General features: G+C 36.2%; 1 protein-coding gene across 10 annotated transcripts in view; it reads right to left on the reverse strand.

Moving 5' to 3' along the window:
* LOC106883542 (protein tweety homolog 1-A) overlaps positions 1-24,862 on the reverse strand; it is a 174,283-nt gene that overhangs the window by 82,433 nt on the left and 66,988 nt on the right. For all 10 annotated transcript variants that reach the window (XM_089352136.1, XM_052967867.2, XM_052967863.2 and 7 more), the window contains exons 2-4: positions 9,106-9,266; positions 5,586-5,697; positions 3,586-3,821 (exon numbers count right to left, since the gene is read on the reverse strand). In XM_089352136.1, coding sequence (XP_089208262.1) covers positions 3,586-3,821; positions 5,586-5,697; positions 9,106-9,266 — 509 coding nt within the window. The remainder of the gene's footprint in view (positions 1-3,585; positions 3,822-5,585; positions 5,698-9,105; positions 9,267-24,862) is intronic.

Below are 24,862 nucleotides of genomic sequence, written 5' to 3' on the forward strand. Positions count from 1 at the left end.
CTTGGCAGAGGGGTGCATTTATTTTATACTCTTACCCCAGGAGTAGTTAAATCAATTACATTGACCCCAGTGCTTAACTGGCACTTATTTTGACTACCCCAAAAAGGATTAAAGGCAAAGTCAGCCTCAGAATGTAAGGGCAGATGAAATATCACTAAGCATTACACCTGGTGTGCTAACGATTCTTGCCACCTTGTTGACAGTGGGGGGAGATGACAAAAACATTACCAGCAATTTTCAGAGAAGCACAGACATATACACAAACACACACACACACACACACACACGCCAGAATTAGAAGAGGTACACCACGTCCCTACTTATCACAGAAGGTGACTCAGAAGACCCACCCAATCCAATACTAACATAATAAAGTAACATGATGGTGAGGAGGATAATGTATTTAGATTTGTGTTAATGCTTGTCTAGTTTAAATTAGTGTTGTGTCACTACACACCAAAGGATATTTAACCGGAGATTTTTAAAATAAACACCAAACTGAAATTTGCATTGGTGTTAATATAATCAATGAAAAATCCCTCAAGTTCCAGCATGGCTACATTCTAATTGCAGTGGGAATTTATCTAAAACTAAAAAAGAAAAAAAAAACAAGTCGTAATTTATATTCAGAATATTAAAAGATATGTATTTATATGAAAAAAAAAAATTTTTTTAAAAATAGGTATCTAAATGTAAAACGCTCCTCATTTCTAAAAGCATTTATTAACCTGATAGACTAGAAATTACTATTTAGGTTTGAAAGTAAATATTAAGCAGTTAAGAAAAAGTATTCTGATAACAGTGTTGCAACTCAAAACTTTCTATTTTTAAAAGCTGAATTAACTAATAAGATTTTAATGTAAAAGATACTGAATGCTATAAGCCCCAGTTTGGGAGGGAGATGTGTCCACAAATTGGACACAAAGGACATATGTTAGCTGGTAAACATTTGAGTGACCTAATAATATATACAGAATACCTGCTTTTCCAGTTTAAATTAAATACCATAAATCTTTTGTTTTATCTCTGATTCTATCTCTAAAAGCTTCAACTAAAGTTCAACATACCAAAGTGTCCATGGCTTGATGTTTACAATGAAAAATAACCTACTGTATCAAATTATAAATTAACTGCTGAGATTTTCATGTAAATGATATGAGATAATTTAGAATACATAATTTGAGAAGATGGGATAGCAGATGGCGTTCTGCAGTATATTTGGTAACCTGGAAAGCCAGTTATGAGTGCAACACATTGTTAAGCGGTCTGATATACCTTTCTATCTCAAATTTATGTTTAAAGTATCTAATAACATTTAGATACTCATCTCATGGATATATTCAAGACTGTTTTTCAAAATCACAGCCAAAGTACCAAAAGCTTTATCTTTAGATTCACTTGTGCCACATTCCTGGTAATAGCAAGTGTTAAATCTCTTCTAAGTCTCTCTTTAACACAGGAGCTCTCAACCATGTTTTATCTATGGACCCCTTTGAGTATTATTTTATTCTGGTTGACCCCATAGTCATTTCAGGTTCAAAACCTAGTTTTATAGAAACTTCTTTTCAAAATTCCTATTTTGTTTTACACACATTAACATGTCTAGGTTGAACTATGCAAAATGTTAGAGAAAGGAACCCAGCAGTTTTTTGCAATACATGCATCTAGAGCAAAATTTTCTCAGGGGCCCTTAAAATACTATTGTGGATCCCCAATTTACTATTTTGTGGTGTGGACCCCACAAAATATTATATGGATCCCTGGTTGAGAACCACTGCTTTAACAGAACCTAGAGGGAGTCATAAAATTAAGATGATTCTTTTTCTTCCCAGACTGAATATAACGATATTGCCATGAGAGGTATCAACCCTCTGAAGTTACAGTACTAAAATCACACATAAATTATTAGCAGTATTATAGCTGCTTTTCACAAAATGCATGTTCAATGCTAACCGGTGAATTTCAAGGAAATAAAATTGCCATGCAACTAGGAATTCAGTTTTGCTGTACTAATCATAAGTAGCTACAAATTTAAAAGAGTAAATAGGGTGTCAAAACACTCAATATGCCCTAACTGATACTGTATGTTACAGAGTCAAACATTATCTGGCAAAGTATACAGATGATATAGCATATGTGGTGGTGGTGGGGGTGACACAGAATAGCTCAAAAGGTTTTGCTGACTAATGCAATGCTGCAGTTCTATCCAAGTATAATTATCCCCCTTGGATACTGACTATGATGTCACATTCCTTTCAAAGAGTTTACCCTGAAAAAACCTATAACCAAACATACTAAAACAGAAACTGCTTGGATTAATACAAAATAAATCACTAAGAGAAATTATTTTATTATTAGACTATCAATTCATCTCCCTATATTTTTCAAAGCCATTCTCAAAGTCAGAAAATAACCACATACACAAAAAATTTAATCATCAAATTTGAACAGTTACCTAATTACTTCGATAATAAAAATCTGATAAAATTTATAACTTATAGTTCTACTCCTCTTTCATGCATAAAGATTTCTCATAATAATGCCAAATAATAAATTTGTTGGCAAGTGGGTTTACTCAATAGAATTAAATTAGTTATAGCGTCTTATGAGAACTAGTTTTATTGATCTAGAATTCTAGAGGGATTTTAACATGGCTCTGTTGTTAAGAAACTCACTTTGTAAATATGATTTCAGCTTCAGTCCCATTGTGTATTGATTGTATTTTGGATATGTATTTTCTACTATAGTCCTAGGTCAACTTGTATGTATGTATGTATGTATGTATGTATGTATGTATGTATCTTCTATTTCTTAATTATTATAAATCTTCCACTGAGGAGGGAGCCAGTTTCCAACAAAGATACAAGACTCCATCTTTGGGGTGTAGTTAACACAGACAAATTCACATTTGGAACTTGAGAAGTCTTGCATATTTTTACTGTTCCACTCACAGATTGCACTTGTAATGTACGAATTAGCCGGTCTATTTCTCTTTCTGAAAATCCCAGTTTATCCAGATTCTCCTCTGTGTGTGTATGTGTGTTCATATGCATGTATGTGTGAGGATGTATGTGTATGTGAGGATGTGTGTGTGCGTGTGTGTGTATGTGAGGATGTATGTGTGTGAGGATGTATGTACGTGCATGTGTGTCCACTGTTTGACTGCCAGTGTTGAGCTGCTGATGTCCCCGTAACCTAGCAGTTTGGCAAAAGAGGCCAAGAGAATAAGAACCAGACTTTAAAAAAATAAATAGATTTATTTGACTGAACCCTTCAGGGCAGTGTCTCAGCATGGCAACAGTTTAATGATTAAAACAAGTAGAAAAAAAAATGCAAAAAAAAAAAAAATATATATATATATATATTACAAAGAATTTAGTTCAAACTGAACACCAAACTATATCAATTACCCATCTTGGAGGGTCTGTAAAGGTCACAGATACAGCACTGTCGTTTCCTCTAGACAAAGTCATAAATAGTTATATAAATAAAGTGCATCATTCTACAATTCCTGTCATTATTTAGCATCTAACAAAGAATATAATAAACCATTATTTGGCTGCCTTAGAAGTAGCATGTTCTTACCTGTAGGGTTCCACTAATGAAGTAAGAGCAGATATTGTATCCAGTCGATTATGTTCTGTTTGTTGCCTGATGAAAGAGCAATAATCTCGCATTTGTTTTGTATTGTAGACAAACTTCTCAATCAGCTCAATTGCATCACGAGATACAGTTTTGTTCTTTATTGAGCTATGAAAGATAAATTTCACTTCAGCTACATTATGTGTGATTCTGGATGATAACTGGTCTATTGTATCAATCTGAAATTATACATACAAAGGAAAAGAAGGATTAAAGCTAAGCAATTTGAAAGTAATATAGTTTTGCTACCATTGTTCTTTTTACTAATCTTACACTTGCTTTTGTCTCTTCTATAGTCTCTACTGTTTCCATATTTCCAGTTATCTCAGTTATAGGCTACACAATTTTCTCTCCACGTTTTAAGTTAAAGATGAATATTTTAATTGCATGTCTTAGATTCCACCAGATGAGCCAACAAAGGTGTCTTTATATGGTCACCTGATCTGTTAGAAATAGCAATCATATTGTTCTCTGATCATACCTTACTACCTGATGGTCTAGACAGCTTTGGTAGAATCTCATTCCTCACAGAAACTGAACTAATGTTTTGATTCTTACCCATTGTCTGAGTAAAGAAGAGAAAATATTGTGTTGTCACTTTAATAGTGAGTAAATATAATGAATGATCAAATACACTATGGACTAATACAAAATCAAATGAAAGTATGGTCAAGGCTGAAACACCTTTGATCATAGTCTCTGGTCAATCTGATCATGGAAGACTAAGCAACAAGAATCAGTTCATTGTGATCAAATGACCAAATCTGAACCTCAAGTGATATCTAGACATCACAAAAATTTAATCACCCTCCTACAGTTGCTCATTATCACCAACATTATACACCTTGATATTTGATCTTTTGCAAACAATGCAACCTATTATTCCAATCCTCTACCAATGCCTACCCCAACTATATTATTACACATCAACAATTTGCCTATAACTATCATCAGATATGTAAAAGGTACAGCTGAACATTGCACTCTGTATCTAATTTCCTTGTCAACACTTATTCATACCTTATATGTCTACAACATTGTCACCCTATCCAGTGTCATCATCATCATCATCATCATCATTTAACGTCCGCTTTCCATGCTAGCATGGGTTGGATGATTTGACTGAGGACTGGTGAGCCAGATGGCTTCACCAGGCTCCAATCTGATTTGGCAGAGTTTCTACAGCTGGATGCCCTTCCTAACGCCAACCACTCCGAGGGTGTAGTGGGTGCTTTTACGTGCCACCGGCACAAAGGCCAGTCAGGTGGTACTGGCAATGGCCACGCTCAAAATGGTGTATTTTACGTGCCACCTGTACAGGAGCTAGTCCAGCGGCACTGGCAATGACCTCACTCGAATGTCTTTTCACGTGCCACTGAAGTCAGACATCTACAACAATTACCACCTCTCACCCAATTTACAGATAATAGTCACCACATATATCAAATGTGCCTGTGAATTTTGTCACATCTACACTAGGCCCACAATAATCCCCATCTCTATCCAATGCCCACAACAGTCAATACATTTTCCTACTGCATCCATAAACATCAAAACCTCTTCCCATTGGCCACCATTCTTTATACTACTTAGTCCTTAAGCAAGTTCTTTTCCCACAATTACAGCATTTTCCAAATCAACTTTAATCCCTATTGTACCAAATTTTTTTTTAACGTTTCAACTTGGAGGATAATCTTAATCCACTACTTTTAAGTAGAGTCCGCTATGCTGAAAGCATTCAGGCCAGGTCCCCAACTTGAGGGTAACTCAGAGACTTGGTGCATTGCTTTCTACAACAACAACTCACAAACCATGGTTTCTTCCTATCTTTCTTTACTCGTGGAAACTCAAAGACCATGGCTGCTGTCATTCCACATCTGCCAATGTCATTCATTAAACAAAAGATAATTAAAATTACAAGACGAGAGCAATGGCCAACTTACTGTAGATAGGGAGCCACGGATTGTACCAGTTGTGGATTTTAAGTGGGTTATGAATTTAGTCATTCCTCGGTTTGTCTCTTCATTACCATAGAAACCAACAGCGAGAGAACCTCTGGAAATGAAGAAAAAGTAGAATCTGATTAATCATTTGGGAAAAGAGAATACAAATGAAGTCTTTGAAAAATAATCATTTTAACAAAATATGAAAGAATAAGTCTTATTTAAAAGAGCTGTAGATGGAAAGAATTTGATTTTCAATAAACAGATAGTGTAGGTCTGTCTGTTATGTAGGAGAGTCAAACAGATACAGACAAGGAGAAGGAGAGAGAGGCAAAAAGACAGAAAGATAGACAGACAGCGAAAAATATACAGGCATATAGGGAGAGATAGCCAAATAGATTTCTAATGCAAAATGGCAATTTGGTCACTTGTCTTTATAAAGGTTAAAATAAAAATGGTTTGCATATCTGGAGATAAAGTTACAGAAAAACACTTTACTGGTGAAACAGCTAAGTCCCTCCCTCACACCTCTCTCTCTTTCTCTTTCTCTCTCTCTATCTCTCTCTCTCTCAAAAGTCAAGGTTAGCCTCTCACTACCATTCTACAGGTACACTTGGATCAGACAGTGGTGATGGTAGTGGAGGGGAAGTGGACAGTGGTGATGGTGGTGTAGGGGAAGTGGACAGTGGTGATGGTGGGGGGAAGTGGACAGTGGTGATGGTGGTGTAGGGGAAGTGGACAGTGGTGATGGTGGTGGGGGAAGTGGACAGTGGTGATGGTAGTGGAGGGGAAGTGGACAGTGGTGATGGTGGTGGAGGGGAAGTGGACAGTGGTGATGGTGGTGGAGGGGAAGTGGACAGTGGTGATGGTGGTAGCGTCAGAAGTCTGAATAGTGTGTGTTTAGCAGATGTGGTGATGATTGTGATGGTACTAAGAAAATGAATTCAGTGTTCAGTCCCACTTTCTCACATACCCACACTCTTCCTCTCTCTCACTCTCTCTCTTATTACTCCCACTGCCACCATCAACACTACTACTTTTAATAAAACATCATCAACAATAGTGTCAGTGAATAGTGAGAGGGGTGGGAGTCAAAGTGAGACACACTGACACACAGAGATTAGTTTTCACATTTATCATATTAGATTTAGCAGAGGTACTTAAGTCTCCCTGCTAAATATTATTTCTCTTTATCTCTAATTATTATATCCATTTAGCAGAGACTACAACAGCACTTCTAAAACACTCAGCAGAAGCTCCAGCAATATTTCAGTATTATTTAGCAGAGACTGCAGTAATATTGTTATCAGATTTTAGCACAAGGCCAGCAAGTTTGGTGGAGCGACCAAGTTGATTACATTGCCCCCCCCCCCCCCCCAGTGTTCAACTGGTACTTATTTTATTGACCTAGAAGGGGTGAAAAGCATAGTTGACCTTGGCAGAATTTGACAAACCAGTGTGCTCCCAATTCTGCCAGTTCGTCACCTTAGACTGCAGTAATATGAGTAAGAATAATAATATCTGGGATGACAAGGTATTGAACCACTACACAAGGGATAAGTAGTTTTATAGCAGGACAATGACAGTGAAATCTGCATGGCTCTAACAAAGTACTACAAGTGTTATAAGTAGTAACAGTGTTGCAGAATTCCCAAATGCTTCATCAACTTGCTGCTACAAATTGAAATGTCATGTAGAAAGACCAGTAATTATAATATCCATGGGAAGATTGTTTTTTGTTCGCAATCCGTCACTTACGATGTCGAGGGTTCCAGTTGATCCGATCAATGGAACAGCCTGCTCGTGAAATTAACATGCAAGTGGCTGAGCACTCCACAGACACGTGTACCCTTTACGTAGTTCTCGTGGTGATTCAGCATGGCACAGTGTGACAAGGCTGACCCTTTGAATTACATGCACAACAGAAACAGGAAGTAAGAGTGAGAGAAAGTTGTGGTGAAAGAGTACAGCAGGGTTCGCCACCATCCCCTGCCGGAGCCTCGTGGAGCTTTAGGTGTTTTCGCTCAATAAACACTCACAACGCCTGGTCTGGGAATTGAAACCAAGATCCTATGACTGCGAGTCCGCTGCCCTAACCACTGGACCATTGCGCCTCCACCCATGGGAAGATTACGACTTGATATTTAACACTATAGTTAAGAAGTTTGTTTGGCAGTTTGTAAATCAAAGCATGATCCTTCTCTTTGCTCTTTGGGCAAGTGTCTTCTACCATAGTCAAAGGCCAACTCAAGACTTATAAACTAAAATTATGTAGCTTCGTAGATTGGATGAGCTGTACCAGTTCTTGTATGGTAGACTTAATCCAATGGCAGGTTTAAAACACTTGAGTAAGAGGCATGGATTCTCTTATAGAAACTGAGACCAGTCCTCTAGTCTAGGAATAACTTGAAACTCTGATGCATTGCTTGCTCTCTCTCTCACAAAAACCCAGATGTTATGGTTTGGTTTTTGTCCCTCCCTTTTTCCTACCAGTCTTAAAAGCCCTACGAGAGATCAGAGGTGCCACTGTTCCTCCTCTGATTAACTCTTTTAATAGTAACCTAACCAAGACAAACTTGTCTTAAAGTTATCTAAATTAAAACTTCCAATCAAAATTGCATGATAATATGTTCCTAAGACCAGCTTAATAACAACAAGGTTATTTTATTACATACTTTAATGTATTCAAAACTGAAACAAAGATTGAAATCAAAAGAATAAAATTTGCAAAAACTGTTGGCCCCTTGATATTTGGGAAAATATTGCAACAAATTTCTGGTAATCCATAGTAGAGCCTTCGGCATCATTTCAGTTAAAAACAAAGAATTTAATGAATCTACAAGGAATTTATATTTTGGCTTCTGGAAATTATTCTTCTAGACAGAGAAGACAAAAAAAATTAATTAATATCTAAAAATTTCCATTCCTGACAAGGAGAAAGGTATTTAAGAAATATAAATATATTTTCAAAATTTTGTGTTCTCATATCCATAATTTTTATGATGATAGATAACACCTGTCTTTCTGATTAACTGTAACCTAGCATTGTAGGGCAGTGAGTTAGTGGAAATGTTAGACAAAATTGCTTAATGGTATTTCTTTTGGTGCTTTACATTCTGAGTTCAAATCCTGCCAAGGTCAATTTTGCCTTTCCTCCCTCCAATCTGATCTGGCAAGGTTTCTACAGCTGGATGCCAACCATTCCGAGAGTGAAGCGGGTGCTTTTTACATGCCACTTGCACAGGAGCCACACGGGACTGGCACATGCCTCAAAATTGCTGGGCCTGAATCCTGCAACAGACCAGCATACCATTCAGGAGGAATGTTATAATCTAGGTGTCACTGATGTACCATGAAAACCTAGCAACCAACTTTAAGAGTCCTAGGACTAAAAAAAAAAAAAAAATAATAATAATAATAATAATAATAAATAAAATAAGAGAAAATTTTTAAACCAACAATGTATCATCTGTTTTTGGAAGTTAGTAACAAAGAAGAACAAGGAAAATGAACAACTTACGCGCAAACAAATATGAATATTGCCATGAAACATCGTATACACTTTACTTCCCGATGCTTCTTCTTTTTCTTCTTGCAACAAATGCAACAGATGTATAAAAACATCAACAGCTGGATTATAACAGCCCATCCGACAAATACACCAGTCCAAAACAGCAGTGTCTGTAAAAAACAACAAAAAATGCATTTAGATTAATTATAAAATTAATCTATAAATTATTATTAATATTATCATCATCATCATCATCATTATTATTATTAAGGCGAAGAGCTGGCAGAGTAGTTATCATGCAAGGAAAAATGCTTGGCAGCATTTCACTCATCTTTATGCTCTGAGTTCAAATTCTGCCAAGGTTAACTTTATCTTTCATTCTTTCAGGGTCAATAAATAAAGTATAAGTGAAAAACTGGAGGGTTGATGTAATCAACTAGTCCCCTCCCACAAAATTTCAGGCCTTGTACTTTTAATAGAAAGGATAATAATAATAAAAATAATAATAAAAATAATAATAATAATAATAATAATAATAATAATATTATTATTATTATTATTATTATGATTATCATTATTATTATTATTATGAGTTGGTAGAATCATTAGAATGCTTGACAAAATTTCTTAGAGGCATTCGGTTTGTTTTTATGTTCTGAGTTTGAATTCTGCTGAGGTTGACCTTACCTTTCAGGGTCAATAAAATAAGGTACAAGCTGAGCATTGGGCTCATTGTAAATAACTTTCCCTTCCCCTCAAAATTGATGGTCTTGTGCCAAAATTTGACACCAAAAAGTATCTGTGCTGGTGCCACATAAAAAGCACCCTGTAAAGTGGTTGGCATTAGGAAAGACTTCCAGGTGTTGAAACCCTGCCATAACAGACAATTGAAGCTTAGTGCAGCTCCCTGGCTTTCCAGCTCCTGTCAAACCATCCAACTCATGCCAGCATGGAAAAATGGACGTTTGATAATGACGAAACTAAAGTACCAGTTAAATTCTGGGACCAATATAATTCGCTATATTCTTCTCCCAAATTCTACATTTCATTACCACCACCACCACCACCACCACCACTGCTACAATTACTACTTTGATTTTGATTCAACTTTGCAAATTTTATTTTAGTTCATGAAAACTTTTTTTTTAATTTATTTTGATTTGATAAAATTAACTTCAAATAACATTCTCATTAGTATAGACTGAGGAAACTAAGTATGAATGGGTAAAACATGTTAATTCTAATTTGGTTTGTCTCTAAAATAATTCTGACATTAAAAACTGGAGGGAGAAAGAGAGAAAGATCAATGAAGAGAGAAGTTAATGGAGAAAGAGAGAACAGAATGAATAGAAAGGGAGAGTTTATGTCTGACAACCAAATTATTGAGATTTCTGTCTCCACAGGAAATTACACACTAGTGGTTTCTAGCTTTTGAGAACTTTACCAAAAGCAATGTTATTACACTTGACATCTGCAAAGCCTTTGGCCATATTCTTTATGAGAAGCTTCAAATCAAGTGGCTCACATGTAGAACGCACCCACCTCTTGGATTACAAGGTCTCTACTAGACTACTTCAATACAATGTGTCGGTGAGACCCTCTATAATCCATATCCTTTTGTCTGATATGCAACAGGGCTTCTGTACACTCTTCCTTTTTTGCATAAACAGCCAACATAGTGTAAATTCCAGTGAAACACACTTGTAAATCTATGAACAAAGACAATAAAAAATATCCTAGCACTAGTGCTGATACCACAGAAAAAGCACCCAGTACATTCAATAAAGTGGTTGTGATTAGAAAGAGTTAAGGTTAGCCATAGAAAACCTGCCGAAACAGAAATGGGGCCTGGTGCAGCTTCCAGCCTTGCCAGCCCCTGTCAAGCCATCCAACACGTTCCAGCATGGGAAGCAGACATTAAATGATGATGATGACAATGATGCTTCAGTCGCTCTAACACAGGTATTAACACTTATCAGAAAAATACAAAACACAATACTATCTATTCCTAAACAAAACCTTCAATAAACTTCATAAACTAGAACTCACAGTCTTTGATTTCTTAAAGTTCCTCCAACAAAAACTGAAAAGGCCTTTTTTAGTCTATCTATTGATGTAATGTCTTTATAGACCCATTAAGGTCTATAGCGAAAAATTTATCTGTGTGTGAAAGAAAATGGAAAGGATCTGCATACGGTGCTGTTAACGGACATTTATCATCATTGTGCACAAAAACATGAGTCCAAGAAGTAAAGCTTCCTTCAAGGCAGAGTTAGAAATATAATTGTCAAGTAAGAGGTGGTTTAAACATGAGTGATATATTCAAAACTGGTAAAACTAAGAATTGTCAAGGATAAATTAAATTTATTATTGTTACTGAATATGTTAGTGTTATATAATCTCCAAACGGTTTCGCTGCCATTTATTTATGTACTTTGATTTCTTTATCCATCAGTTTCTACTAAGATAGAGACAGGAATAAAATTAATAATAGAGAAACGATAATAAAACTTTGGAAACAGCAATTCCACCATAACTTACATGGAAACCATGAGCATGCTTTCAAGGGAAATAATAAGAGAACGACTTGAAAGTTAACATAAGATCGTAATACTTCATGTAAAGTAAATATAATAAATAATCCAGAATCCTTGTCTGGTATCCGAACAATCCCAAAATTTAATCAGTTTGTGCCAGTCACGAGGCCAGACATCCCTGAAAGTTTCACCCGAATCCATCCAGCGGTTCTTCAGATATCTTGTCCATGGACAAACAAATAAACATGACTGAAAACAATACCTCTGCCTTTGCTAAGGCAGAGGTGTAATAATCTTTTCAAATGTCCATTTAATAATGATTTCTATGTTGAGGTTAACCAAATGAATTTTCATGTTATGAGATTTTGATTGAGATTTTAATTAAAATACGAACACTTAAGTATGGTTAGGTCTCAGGCTGGTTGGTATGGAAAGAGTTAAAGGTGGGTGAAGCGGGTGGCTATATTTAATAATTTGATACTTGCTTTAGAATGGCAAAACTGGAGTAGAAACATTATGGTGGTGGGGAGGTAAATATGCCGGAGGGTCACGGGTGAAGAATTGCAAAGAATAAATGATGTAGATAGGAAAGAGAACAATGATGATGTAGGAAGGCTTGATGGTGGGAAAGCAGAGAGACATTGAAGACTAGAATAGATAAAGAACGGTTAAAGTTTGGCCTGCTGCCATAAGGGAAGAAAGTAGAGCAGCTTGTCACTTCTGTCTTAATTATGGTTGGTGTGTGTGTGTTTGAGAGAGAGAGAGAGAGAGAATGAGTGAGTAGGTATGTCTGTTACTGTGAGTGTGTTAGTGCAAACATTGTATTTGTGTGGAGAGGTGAGGTGATTGTGAGGTGATTGTGAGAAATGATATTAGATTGAGATCCTACAGTGAAAATTAAGAACTGATTAGCTTCTCATAGAAGAGAAGAGGGGGGTGAGAGAGGGAGGGAGAGGAGAAAGAAAAGGGCGAGAGAGAGAAAAGAAAAGAAGAGAGAGAGAAAAAGAAAAGAAGAGAGAGAGAGAGAGAAAAAGAAAAGAAGAGAGAGAGAAAAAGAAAAGAAGAGAGAGAGAAAAAGAAAAGAAGAGAGAGAGAAAAAGAAAAGAAGAGAGAGAGGGGGAGACAGAGAGAGAAAGAGAGAGATACAAAGAGAGAAAGAGAAATACAAAGAGAGAGATACAGAGAAAGAAAGAGATGGGGGAGATACAGAAAGAGAGATGGGGAGAGAGAGACAGAGAGAGGGACATAGAGAGAGAGACACACATACAGACAGAGAGAGAGAGAGACGGAGAGAGAGAGACAGACAGACAGAGAGAGAGAGAGAGAGAGTGAGAGACAGAGAGAGAGAGAGAGAGAAAGACAGAGAGAGACAGAGAGAGACAGGCAGAGAGAGAGAGAGAGAGACAGAGAGAGAGTTAGGGACTGAATGAGTGAGAGAGAGAGTAAGAGAGCAACGGAGATAGTAAGAGAGAGACAGACAGAGAGAGAGAGAGACTGAAAAAGTGAGAAAGAGTAAAAGAGCAACGGAGATAGTGTGTGTGAGAGAGAGAGAGAGAGAGAGAGAGAGAGAGAGAGTGAGAGAGAGAGAGAGAAACGGAGATAAAGAGAGAAACGGAGAGAGAGAGAGGGAGGGGAGGGAGGGAGGGAGGAGAGAGAGAGAGAGAAAGAGAGAGACGGAGGGAGGGAGGGAGAGAGAGGGAGAAATGGGGAGATACAGAGAGAGAGATAGGGAGATACAAAGGGAGGCATGGAACAAAAGAGGCAGAGAAAAAGAGAGGCAAAGAAAGAGAGGGAGAGATGTAGGGAAGAGAAAGATAGAAGGAGAGATATATAATGAGAGAGAGAGAGAGATGTAAATTCGAAAAGTACAGGTGACCTTTGTGTATTTCTATACTCAAAGACACTCCTAAAGTGATTACCCTGCCTTAATTTAAGGCACAATAATGCATACAAGACTATATTATCCAGAATGTAGGTCTATTTTTCTTAAAATGGTTGAGGATGATAGGAGGGAAATTTGGCTGCTATTATTAACAAATCAAGAGACTATATAGTAAAACCCCACCTCCTATACTGTGGAATGATACATGACATATTTTACAGATCAGTAAACAGGTCTTTAATGAGCCATGAAGTGAGGCTAGGTATGTTTATGGTTGACTGATATGATGCCTTAAGAGAGAAGACATTTCTAAAGATTTTGTTTCATTTGAATGAAATATTTTTAAACATTTGTCTTTTTATTTAAAATTTCATAGACACTAACTTTTTTTTCTAAACAAACTAAAATTGAATTTGATTCAAATTCCAATTATTTTCTTTTTCTTTTAATGAAACCATATTTTTATTATTCATCATTTAATTTCTCTTTTCATAGCAATTTTTTTTTTTTTTTTCAGTTTTAATTCCTTCTCCCACTATCAGTTGAATCAGTTTTATCAAACCTAAAATTTCAAATGAAAACAGGAAAACAATTAAAGAACAGGTGTATCCCAGTTACCATTCTCAATTAGAACCCTTAACAGTCAAATTCTTCATCTACACCCCTGTACCTCACAAAGCCAACTCATTAATTTGACTATTGGCATGTTTTCTTATATTTACACAAGATCCACATACCTGCAGGAGTAATCAGGTGGTTAAATCAAATCCTTTACATGTCTGGTGCTTGTTTTCATAAAAATCAGAGGGATGAAGAGCAAATTTTCCTCCATTATCATCATTATTTAACATCCACTTTTCCAGACTTGCGTGGATGCACAATGGCCCAGTGGTTAGGGCAGCGGACTCGCGGTTGTAGGATCACGGTTTCAATTCCCAGACCGGACGTTGTGAGTGTTTATTGAGCGAAAACACCTAAAGTTCCACGAGGCTCCGGCAGGGGATGGTGGCGAACCTTGCTGTACTCTTTCACCACAACTTTCTCTCACTCTTTCCTCCTGTTTCTGTTGTACCTGTATTTCAAAGGGTCAGCTTTGTCACACTCTGTGTCACGCTGAATCATCATCATCATCATCATCGTTTAACGTCCGCTTTCCATGCTAGCATGGGTTGGACGATTTGACTGAGGACTGGTGAAACCGGATGGCAACACCAGGCTCCAGTCTGATTTGGCAGAGTTTCTACAGCTGGATGCCCTTCCTAACGCCAACCACTCAGAGAGTGTAGTGGGTGCTTTTACGTGTCACCCGCACGAAAACGGCCACGCTCGAAATGGTGTCTTTTATGTGCCACCCGCACAAGCCAGTCCAGGGGCACTGGCAACGATCTCGCTCGAAAATCCTACAGGAGCCAGTCAGGCGGTACTGGCAACGGCCACGCTCAAAATGGTGCATCTCATGTGCCACCCGCACAAGAACCAGTCCAGGGGCACTGGCAACGATCTTACTTGGCTTGCCGGGTCTTCTCACGCACAGCCCATTTCCAAAGGTCTCGGTCCGTAGTCATCGCCTCGGTGAGGCCCAATGTACGAAGGTCTTGCCTCACCACCTCAGCCCAGGTCTTCCTGGGCCTACCTCTTCCACGGGTTCCCTCAACTGTTAGGGTGTGGCACTTTTTCACGCAGCTATCCTCCTCCATTCTCACCACATGTCCATACCAGCGCAATCGTCTCTCTTGCACGCCACAACTGATGCTTCTAATGTTCAGCTTTTCTCTCAAGATACTTACACTCTGACGGGTATTCACATTGACATTACACATCTGAAAATTACGTAAAGGGTACACGTGTCTGTGGAGTGCTCAGCCACTTGCACATTAATTTCACGAGCAGGCTGTTCTGTTGATCGGATCAACTGGAACCCTCGTCCAGACTTGCATAGGTCAGATGGAATTTTTTGCAGTCAACAACCCATCATCTACTTCCAAAGTAATATTTTCCAGAATTAGCATGGACGACTAGAAACAAACATCACTTGCAGGATGGTTGAGTGCATTTTCAACCATCACGGGATATCCAAGACAAGGGTACATATACAGGCACTCAGATATAGATATGTATGTACAGCGGGGTTTCTTTCAGGGTTGACATTAAGTACTCAACTGGTACTTAATTTATCAATGTAATTGACTTCCACCTTCTCCCAAGATTTCAGGTTTTATGTATAATAATAATAATAAATAAAGTAATAGTTTCCTTAAAGGGGTGGGTCATTCTTCCCTTGAAAGTTCATATATCAATCATCAAATATTGCTTCTGAGTTTAAAAAATCATATAACATTGGTGAGAGTGGAGTACAGAAGAATTTAAGTGCAATCTTGGTGAATGAAACCCTAAAAAAAAAATCTATTCCATTTTCCCATAGATGTTGATGACACAACTGTAAAAGAAATTTCATTTGATGCATGAGCTGCCTTTAAAAGACCTTTAAAAAAAAACACTAATTTCTAAAATTTCATAATATAATCCTATTAATTTGTTGCCAAATTCTTTTCCTGAATACAAAATTCATGGAAATAGTTTAATTGAAAGTCAAAAGCTGAATGAATCACTGCCTTAACAAAAGACTTCTCTGACTTTAACAGACTTGGTTCCAATTATTCTACACAAAACAATAACATAAAAACTCAAATTTATACACCTTCGATTACAGCATGCGCCACTATTTCCATTGATATGTTTTTACATTATTTTTTCATCAATGAAAACAGTCATAAGTTCTTCAATTCATATATTTGCATTTCACTAATCAAAGATGAATTAATTTTTTATCAAACTCAGTTTGGGTCTTTTATTGATTATTATTATTTTTTTTTTTTTTTTTTTTATTGGTGGGGTGGTTAACAACAATTAGCAGCAAGAGGCAATTTACATTTGATATTCTTTATAAAAATGTCAAGTGTTGACACCTGTTGCTCACATTCCACACAAAGATCAGATTCCCGTACATAAAAGAGCCAATCTCTAGCAAATCAATAAATTAAATTTTAATTTACCAGGGCCGATTGTAGTAGAAATGTTACCAGAAATATCCAAATGATCATGAAAACAATATCAAAGTGTTGCTTGCATCTCTCCATCTCTCTCTCCATCTCCATCTCTCCCTCTCCCTCTCCCTCTCTCTCTCTCTCTCTCTCTAACATATATTGGTTAAATATTATCATTGTTATTTTCAAATACTAAGAGCCATTATTAATTCATTGTTCTGCACAACATGCACAAAACATTGATCCGGATCTTAATATATGTTGTTTCCCAACTGACAATATATTGATCACAGCCTTTTGCAGAGATTACTTTATATTTTTGTTAATTACTTTATTTATTACTTCCATTTTATCAATTAGTCTAAGCAGTTGACATCCGTAGCATTTTCAAGTGAGGATTAAGTAGACAGTTCTAGCAAAGATTTCAAATTTGGCCACAAACAAACTAAATTTGAGGTTGGTGGCCACTGGATAGTACAGTAGTAATTCTCAGAAAATGAAACATGAACCATTTTGGAGCTGCAGTAGGAATGCACAGAAATCATTAATGCCATGAAGAGACAATATAAAGCTATACTAAATTAAAGGCAAATTGGATCAACATAGTATTATGATATAAAACCAATGTATTATAAAACTCTTTTCTTTGTGTCGATACATACATCAGAAATCAATTCCACAGAAGAATACTGTGCTATAAATTGTGATCAATGAAACAAAATGGTTAGGAATTATATTAATATTGAAACCTATTGAACTCTTAATACCAATATGCCCGAGATAATCTCTGACTCTGTGTTACACTACACCATGCTTTAAAATGATCATATTTAAATTAATAATATTCCATCATAATTTAAAGTCAAAATCTTTTATGTTATATTTGAAAGACCAGATTAAAAATGAAAATGTTTATTGTTTCACTAGATCACTGTGATGCATTTCATTAAAAATAGTCATGAAAGAAGTTATCAGACTAAAATATTGTTCAGAGTTAAAATAAAACACACTTTGGGAAAGTAGAAATCACTTAGCAGCATGACTGAATTTACCTTTGAGGAAACTAATGCTTAGAGCCTACAAAATATTTCCATAATTTCATTTGAAAAAAATCAATAGAATCTTGTCAAAATGTAATGATAGAAACTCACCTAACACTAGCTTCCGGTTTCTTTATATTATTGTTATGCAGTGTTTTTTTAAAAACAATTTCAGAACCATATTAATAGTATAACACATTATGTAAACCAATTTATTTCGAAATTAATCAAGAATTGGCAGGAATTAAGCAAAACTCATAATCAAACTGGTGTTTGGAATATGATGAAAGGTATCTTACATAGAATTGTTACAGATTTTAATTTAAATAGTAGACTTTGTATTGCAGAACTACAGGTAGTCCCAGGTGAGAATATTAAAAGGATTGAAAAATATATCACTCCCCAAATATTCATTAGTACCCACTAAATATTCTTTCATCAATGCTCAACATTTTTATAATTTCATATTAATAACACTAAAACAAATATGGATATTTTGATAGTTTTAACAAATTGTCACAGAAGAATTTATCATTGTTAAACATCTAGAGCAGTGACATTAAACTTATGACATGCATGCTAGCAGTAATATACCATGCAATTTTGGGTAACATGTTGGATATGGAAAAAAAATGCTTATAGATAAGCTTTTTATAACATAATATTGCAGAGAGATTATCATTTAAAAGTAAAATAGATGTATACAAATGAGTGACACTCCAACAGCAGAATTAAAGACATTAGAATTTTGACAGATTAATAACACCTGACATCACAGATCATGAGCCACAAATGCTAATGCCATTTGACAAGCAAAAAAGAACAGCCATATTTCCTTTAAATCTTACTATACCAACATAAGAATGGGTTTACACATTACATTCTGTAGTTTCATATACATTATATTTGAAAAATAAACAAAACAGATATCTTAGATCACAGGGCTGTTCAATCATGGCTTACCTGGGCGCAAACAACAACAAAATACCTGGGGCCTTTAGGAACATCTGGCCCAAGACTATAAAAAAAATATTTACAACAATCTTCAGCTCAATCTCAAGAACATACGACAGGATTTTTCGACATTCTTAATGACAAGGTAATTGTTTGCATATATATTCTCTTGATGTAGCAATTCTAGAACCCAGATAACAAACCCCCAACACTAAATTTATATTGCTGCATTATAACTTAATTAGGTCCTTTGAATATTGTAGCAGTTAAGCCAAAGAATCAGCAATGGATAATGAGAATTCTTTTAGAACTAATTAATTTAAAGAGGTGAATTAACATTCAGCAAAATTACACAACTTATTCTAGCATGGGAAAATTCTCGTCATCATTGCCATCATCATTTTGACACCCACATTTCCATGCCTGCCTAAGTCTGATGGAATTTACTGGAGCACATTTTCCACAGCCCTCACCTGTTTCCAAGCAAAGTAATATTCTTCCATGACCAAACGGGCTTCTTTCAGTTTCCATCTACCAAATCCACTCACAAGGCTTTGGTCCGCCCGAGGCTATAGTAGAAGACACTTGCCAAAGGTGCCACGCAGTGGGACTGAACCCGGAACCATGTGGTTCGTAAGCAAGCTACTAACCACACAGCCATTCCTATGCAGCTAGTAATTATTTTTATAGGGAGTGATCTTCCTGCAACTAAACAACTTGCAATAAAGTAGGGTAGAGACCATGTAGTTACCTAAGTTCATTGAGGCAAATAATATACACTTAATGTAAGGGCTATAGAAGTAATAATGTTAGAACTCTTGAACACGTGGTCAACAGTCTCTCCCGCTGAACCTTACAGCCATGGTATCAACTGATTGATAAAGATCAATAAAGAATAATTGTGAATATAGCCAAGGAAAGATTATAGTGAATAGTTGCTGTGTACTAATAAACTTTAGTAGTCTAGTCAGAGCTGAAACATATTTAGACAACATCTGAGCTCTCTTGCAGCTTATTCTGTTCAAGCCATTAAGTCATACAGCCTTGACATACTTCACGATGTAAACAGCTCTGTAGTTGATGTTGTTGTTCTTGTTGTTATTGTCATTGCTACTATTGTTGTTGTTACTGTTGCTACTGCTTGCAACAATAAATGGAAGACAGATTCTAAGAAAGATATGGCAAAAAAAGATCATCAGGTGATTACAAATAAGATAAGATAAGATGTATACAGTGGATGATATGTTGATGACATTTCATCTGTGCAATGAAACAGAATTATGTATATGCATGCCATAGCAATCCCATTAAAAAAACATCTTAATGTCTTTATTACGTGCTGGCATGGGTTGGACGGAACTTTACCGGTACAATATCTCACAATTTGTTGCCATCTTGTCATCTCATTCTTGAAGTTTAGCTACCCGAGATCATCTACTACTACTACTACTATCACCATCACCACTACTACCACCACCACCACCACCACTACCACCACCACTACTACCACTACCACCACCACTACTACTACCACCACTACTACCACCACCACTACTACTACTACCACTACCACCACCACTTCTACTACCTCTTTCACGGGTTTCTTCCACTTGGATCATTTTGCATTACATTATCCAACTGACACCTTCCACATGCATCACATATCTGTACCAGCTCAGTCTTCACTTGAAGATGCCCCAATCTTATGCTGGCTACTATGATTTTGGAACATCCTTCTCTACTGCTATTTTGGTCACCAAGATAGTGAAAGCCATCAACTACTTCAAGGAAACCCAATAGGTACTACTCTTTTTACGCTTTTACTTGTTTCAGTCATTTGACTGCCACCATGCTAGAGCACTATCTTTAGTCGAATAAATCAACCCCAGGACTTATTCTTTGTAAGCCTAGTACTTATTCTATCAGTCTATTTTGGCCGAACCACTAAGTGACAGGGACGTAAACACACCAACATCAGTTGTCAAGCGATGATGGGGCGACAAACAGACACAAACAATATATATATACGACGGGCTTCCTTCAGTTTCCATCTACCAAATTCCAATCACAGTAACAGCCTTGTCTTCTTTCCTGCAAACTATCACTTCTGTTTCTGCTTTCACAGTTGGAATTTATTCGCTAATCCAGAGCTGACCAACCTCAGGTCCACGGGTCGCACGTGGCCTGCAGACTTTTATCTTGCAGCCCGCTTGATACTTTCTTGAAGTATTGTGTTTAATTTCGAAATAAAATTGTTTGCACAAGACATTTGTTTCAAAATAAATTTAAAATTTAAAAGTGGCAATAAAGCAATAACCTACAATTTTATAACAAATGAAAAGTATGAAAAATTCTTGATTCTGTAATTTGATTATTTGACTATTAGTACATAAAATATACAAGCAGCCCTCAAAAAACTTCTGTGATTAAAGTGGCCCATAATGTAATTCCAGTTGGCCAGGCCTGCTCTAATCCTTTGATAGATACACCTATGACAACTAAACCATCAGCATGCAGGAGTTTTCGTAGATGGATAGTCTTCAACTTCTCTTTTATGGTCAAGAGAACTATAGCAGCACTAACATACTATGAATATTAGGATTAGTTTTCAGTGACCTGACTCCTGCTTTTGGCACATTTTTACAGCAAAACGCCCTTCCTATCACAAACCACTTTACAGTATGGACTGAGTATATTTTATTGTTTCACATACATGAGAGGAGTTGTCTGACAAGATTGAAGTACCACAATTGTATCAGCTTTTGGGAATTTCTTCCCCTACTAGAATTACTGCTCCCTTCTGTGACTTGTAGATGGTGTAGAGCAGGCCTGGCCAATTCAAATTACATTGTGGGACACTTTAATCATAGAAAGTTTTTGAGGGCCACTTGTATACTTTATGTATTAATAGTCAAATTACAGCATCAATAATTTTTCTTACTTTGTGTTTGTTTAAAATTATAAAATTGTAGGCTATTGCGTTATTGCCACTTATGAATTTAAGATTTATTTTGAAACAAATGTCATATACAAATAATTTTATTTTGAAATTAAACACAATACTTCAAGAAAATATCAAGTGAGTCACATGTAGCTCGTGGGCCTCAGGTTGACCAGCCCTGGTGTAAAGTGTATAACTATGAGCCCTGGTGTAATGTGTATAACTATGAGCCCTGGTGTAAAGTGTATAACATTCTACTCTGCAATCTGGAGCAGATTTCTGGAATGAGGCTGTCTCCAAGATACTAAGGAAAGAGTAGGTCAGGAAGGGATACACAGTAAACTGAGAGAAAAAGCCTCATTATTGACCAGATATATTATTTTAAGAAATAGCAAGTCACATATCAATATAGGGGTGGCAAGCAAGTGGGTTGAGTGTGAAGGCCAGCACAAGTTGCAGTTGAATATCCTAAACACAGAATGTGTGTTCTCCCTAAGCAACCAAGAAGGATTAGCAATGCAGTAACAGAAACAATTTCATTTGCTGAAACCTAACAGATGCCTCACAATGATTTCGCTAACAAAATGCGAGAGAAATAAATATGCCTTCCTCTAGAGATAAACAAATATGACATATTTACTTGCTTCAATGTATTTTCAGTTGAAGAGAGAGAGAAAGAGATATAGGAATAGAGAGAAGAAAAGAGGGATACAAGAATTGTTCATATGATATTCCAAATGGAGAATATCTATAATTCTACAGCACTGTGTGGCCAGTGCAATGGTAATATATCTGTGCACAGTGCTGTGACAATATATGTGCAATGTAGCTGTGATTGTAATGTAGTATGCATTATGTAGTTGTAATATATGTAATGGCAGGCATGATAACAGATAGGTGAAAGAAAACAGCAAAAAAATATATGAATTTAATAAAATAGCTGTAACTCCTATTTGCAGTTTCTAAGTCTTCGCTATGATTGTGAAGCAAATCTTTTATTAATTATAAATTTCATATAAACACATTTCAAGCAGAGATAATTCTGTGAGCTGATTATATCAAACATACACAAAAAAATGGAAAGAAAACACATTTGATTTTGGAAAAAACCTTGTAAATACATTTTGCCTAAGCAGGAAGGTTTATTTGTTAAAGCAGCTGTAAAAACATTCAGTGGATCCCCATACTAACCCCTATTCGCAATCCTTTTCCTAAAGAATATTGGATGGTAGGATGGTCACAAACAGAAAAACCTTTGATCAGGTGTCAACTTAGTCAAGGGTGGAAACGAACAATAACAAGATGAGGCTTAAATTCCAAATGTCATGGTCCTTGATCACAGACTTTGTAAACTATTGATTATAGGTCAGCTCAGTCAATGCCAACATGTGGCTTACATATATCAACATGTATAATATTTACACATAAAAATGCTGATCCCCAAATTTATGAGACTTAGAAAAAATAAATGAAACCAAGATGTCCCTCCTTAGGTTCAAAAATAGAAAAGGAAAACGGAAGTGATTCTATAATTAGTATTGTATAATTAGTAACTTATTAGAAGTAATATTCTTTAGAAAAAGTAAATAAAAACAACATGACAGTTGTAAGTTTGTTATTTATATAATTGACTACATCTTAACCATGATACTGAGAGAAAGTGAAATAACAAAAAATAGGCCAGTTGGCAGTCATTGCTGTTTTGACGGTGAAATATTATATCTAAGTGGAATTTTAAAATATGTCCCCAACATGTGGTGACTGGTTTCTTGTGTATTCACCTCACCACTAACACCCATCTTTCCTCAAAGAAAATTTTAACATTTTGCAAAATAAGTAAATAGCAGTGTAATAGCAATACCATTTTGCCAAGAATAGATTTGAATTTGGTGCAGGGTGTCTGGTATATTTTCAAGTTAAACGGGAAGAACAGAGTGAACCCAATGGAAATGAAAACAATCTGGTTGGAACATCTGAAACTGGGTCTGTGGCAATTCAGAGTTAATCCAATCAAAAATATCACCTCATTATGATTTGTCCATGTAATAATGCCATTTTGACCTCATTGAAAAGACTTGCATTACATTCAAATCACAGTGAAACAATATATATACATGCCCACACATGTATATTTATTATATTTTAAATAGTCAAACCACTGATAGCCTTTACACTACTCACTCAGGCTGCAAGTATTAATTTCAGATTTCACCCTACCTTCTTAAAAAAAGCTAACTCCAAAATAATTCCTGATATACAAAAATGAAGATAAACATGGCTAGAATGCCTTTAATCATAGATCTACAGTATTGCAATTGATCTTGGGTTAAATAAGGGCAACAAACACAGACTGAGCTAATATAATGAGGATGCATAAGTAATCACCAAGTGTGATATGTCTGCTGAATTTGGGTTGATTTGGGACTAAATAACGAGTTTCTAACAATATTCCTTTTGATATCAACCCACCCAAGACCGCCTCTGGTTATATGATACAAACTTCCTGTTTTAAATCGATCTAAATTAAAACCGTTCACCAAAATTCCTTGTTAATCTATATTCCAAACACCTGCTTAATAATGACAAAGTTATTTTACTGAACCCTTCCTTATTTTCTAAATAAACTGAAACAAGGTTGTGTATTTCAACAGAAATACGATAACAAAAGAGTTAATTGTAATACATTTTATCTAAGTCAATGGTATAGCAAGGAGTCTCAGTGGCGAGGGGTAAAGACACTAATTAGCAGGTATGATAGATCAGATATTTTATGCCTGTCCACACCTGCATCTGGAAACTTTTTTTTTTTTGTACTTGTTATTTTTATCCCTTCCATTCTATTTTGATGACTTATCTGGTACAACAAAGAAAAACGTCTTATTCATGTTAGGAAAAAAATTATCCAATTACCATTGCAAGGGATAATGCTAACAAGTGACTTTTTATTTTGTTGCTAATTCATTCAGTATCAATGGTTTGATGTTAAATGATTTTGTTTACTCTTACTGGTTGGTTCTAGCCGAGGCTGTAGCTCTGTGGAGATGAAGGAGTGTGTACACTGCCATCTTGGTGTTTGCTTAAAAGCTATCCACAAAGGAAAAGAACAAGAAATGGAAGGAGAAGGCGCAGTTGAAGTGAGAGGCTAACGTTTATTAACAAGAAAAATAACGGTTTATTCTGAAATGCTTCCTGTAGTGAATATAGATGACTGGATTAATAAACAGGTTAGAGCGGAGTCACTGAGGAAGAAACATGAAGGAGTGAGTGACAGAGATCTAATGTGAACATGTGAGTGAGTGAGTGAGTGAGAGAGAGAGAGAGAGAGAGAGAGAGAGAGAGAAGACATACGCTCACACACACACACACAC

Source organism: Octopus bimaculoides, chromosome 5 (genome assembly GCF_046866305.1).
Source record: "Octopus bimaculoides isolate indiv1 chromosome 5, ASM4686630v1, whole genome shotgun sequence".
NCBI lineage: Eukaryota > Metazoa > Mollusca > Cephalopoda > Octopoda > Octopodidae > Octopus > Octopus bimaculoides.